This window comes from Corylus avellana, chromosome ca5 (assembly GCF_901000735.1).
Source record: "Corylus avellana chromosome ca5, CavTom2PMs-1.0".
In the NCBI taxonomy this organism is placed as follows: Eukaryota; Viridiplantae; Streptophyta; class Magnoliopsida; order Fagales; family Betulaceae; genus Corylus; species Corylus avellana.
The window spans coordinates 34,410,820-34,413,508 of record NC_081545.1 but is presented as its reverse complement, the minus strand read 5'-3'; the positions used below and the strand labels follow the sequence as shown (position 1 = coordinate 34,413,508).

Genomic DNA, 2,689 nt, shown 5'->3' with positions numbered 1-2,689 from the left:
AGCAGTAGAGTCAAACTTTGATGATGGTGAAAGTCGATGCTTTTATTAGCGGACTCAAATGGATAGATTCTGAAGCAATATATGACTGAAGGCCAAATACAGTAAAGCTGGACAGTCTTAAGAGAAAGATACATATGATCGTATAATTATATCTCATAAATTTGAGAGCTGGTTCTCCATTGAAGGAATGTCACCTGTATTTTTCCAAGATTTAGAGGAAATGTCACCAGTGTTTTTCGCACTGATATCATATGCTTGAGCCATTTGTTTATTCAGTTTGCTTTGGTGAAGCTGCATGTGATGATTTATAAAGAGATTACTAATGGAAAGAACACGAGTTTTCCAATCTTTCCTTTATCAAACATAAAAGCCAAAGGCAAAAGTCATTTAAATTTCCAAAAAACTAAAAAAATATCTCAACAACGTGATCGAATTGGTTATGTAACAATATACTGAAAAGTCAATTAGTAAAGGGGAGAATAGAAAAAAATATATATAGAGAGAGAGAGGAAAGGGGCAAAATATAGTAATTCTACAAGTCTTCTGGCATTATTCGGCAAAATAACAAATAAGAGAATAAATTTCTAATTATAATAAGGCATCAAGACAACCCAAAGCCAATTATATCTATAGAAAATACAACCTGAATTGTAAATAACACAAACAAACCACCCAAGCAATCAAAAAAAAATCTAGAACATAGTTGAAAGCAAAGTAAACATTACCAGACAAAGTAACTAATGGAGATCAAGGTATAACAAGAAAAGCGGGGGTAGAAGACAATATAATGAACAAGACTAATGAAAATTGCGCATAACCCATACAGGTGGTGGTAAAATCTTCTGGTCACGACATTTCAAACCTCCTCTAATTGTAGATCCTTCAAGCTCGTAATGACCAAAATCTTGACCCCCATAAGAATGATATTTCCTATGTATCCAGTAAGAATCATCTGTGAAGTATATACGATTTGCTTTCAAACTGGTAGAGTGCTGAGCTGAGAGAGAGAGAGATTGATTAATACCTAAAAACACAACTTGGTCACCTATGCATTTTATACATTTCCACGTATTCTGAGAGAAATCTAGCCTATAAACGTCAAACATTATTGTTTGGTCTGGAAATGTATTAGAATCATATGAATATGTAAATTCACCATCGTCATTCATATTGTTCGTAAGGAGCCTACGAACCCATAATAGATCACCTAATGATTCGACCAGATAATATCTCTGTGAGAACGATCTCCTCATGCCTTCATCAAGTGCCGATAATGATTCAAAGTTGAAAGAAGTTTCGAGATTGTAACTCTTTGGAGAAGAAAGATCAGCAAGATCATAAGCGCATAAAGTAGTACCCCCATAATTGGACACTGTGTAAAACAATTGGTTCTTGAAATGTATGACATCTGCAAGGTCTAAAGATTTCTTAAGTGGCGGCTCTACAAAGGTCCATGACTTGTCCCCAGGTTTACAAAAAGCAATACTGTTACGAGTATTATGCCTAGGAAGAGCCACTACAATGCAATCATCACTTGTTGGAGCAAATGACAAAACAATCTTTCCTATGATTCGTAGACTCAAAAGTTTTGGAGACATGGTATAGTAACTTTTGCGTCCATGTTGCTCTTCTGTTTCAACTTTGAACCCAAAATCTGAGGAAAAATTATCATCATATGCAACATCATCCTCTTCTACATCATCATCTAACTCTTCACGAGGAATAATTGTTACGAAGGGTAACGTATGAATGGGAGGAAGCAAGATGAGTGGAGAGGTTGTGAAGGGACTCCAAAGGAAAACTGAGCAGTCAAGACGGGAGACATATGCTAGCCAGCCATGAGACGACCCAACGCATATTGCACGATCAACCTCTTCTGGAATCTTAGTATTGGTATTTACAACCTTTCCATTCATGTAGTCATAGAAACAACAGAGACTTCTGCCATCTTCGTCTTCCTCCTCCGGTTCTATCATCATCAATGGATGTGACTCAGAAACATGGGCCGCTTTTGAAGGCGATGTCAATAATGATAATGACGATAGTCCAATAATAGAAGGCATCTTTCTACGCGAAAGAAACAATGGAGTAGAAAAACCGAAGCCGGTCTTCTTGGTACAAGACCTAAGTGTAGCAACATGAGAGAGTGAACTCCTGGTCAGGGGCATAGAGCATTGGTAGGGTAATACCATATTCATCCTCTTCAAGGAAACAACCAATCAGAACTAGAAAAAGAAAATAAAAAGGAAAAGTGAATAAAAAAACATAAAAATAATCAGCACAAATGAATCATAATTACAATTTCTATTCTAATTCTCTGGAACAGATCGTTGAAATTGTGATTCTTTTTACATTGTACACGTGACTACACAAGTTCACAAATATGTTTGCACAAAAGATTCAATGAGAAAAAAGAAAATTAAATTAAATACTTACGTTTGATCGATCGAGTGAATTTAGGGATGAGAAAACTTCAATCTTTAGATCCTTGAGAACGTACGCGCGTGTATATTGGTAGAGAGAGATAATCGAAATTTGACTTGAAAAAACAAGGGGTGGCCGAATATATGGAGTGATACGGTCCTTTTTTTTAAAATTTTTTTTTAAGAGAATGTAAGAAAATGTGAGAGCTAGTTGAAAGAAAATGAAGGGAAAAGAGAGAGACGGGAGCGGCTACAGAGGGGCCAGA

At 36.1% G+C, this 2,689-nt stretch overlaps 1 protein-coding gene across 1 annotated transcript; it reads right to left on the bottom strand.

The window, feature by feature from the left end:
• Nucleotides 1-797: 797 nt before the first annotated feature.
• LOC132182215 (putative F-box protein At5g55150) lies at nucleotides 798-2,063 on the bottom strand. The gene has a single exon (XM_059595404.1). The coding sequence runs from the start codon at nucleotides 2,061-2,063 to the stop codon at nucleotides 798-800; it is 1,266 nt and encodes a 421-aa protein (XP_059451387.1).
• Between the last annotated feature and the right edge of the window lie 626 nt (nucleotides 2,064-2,689).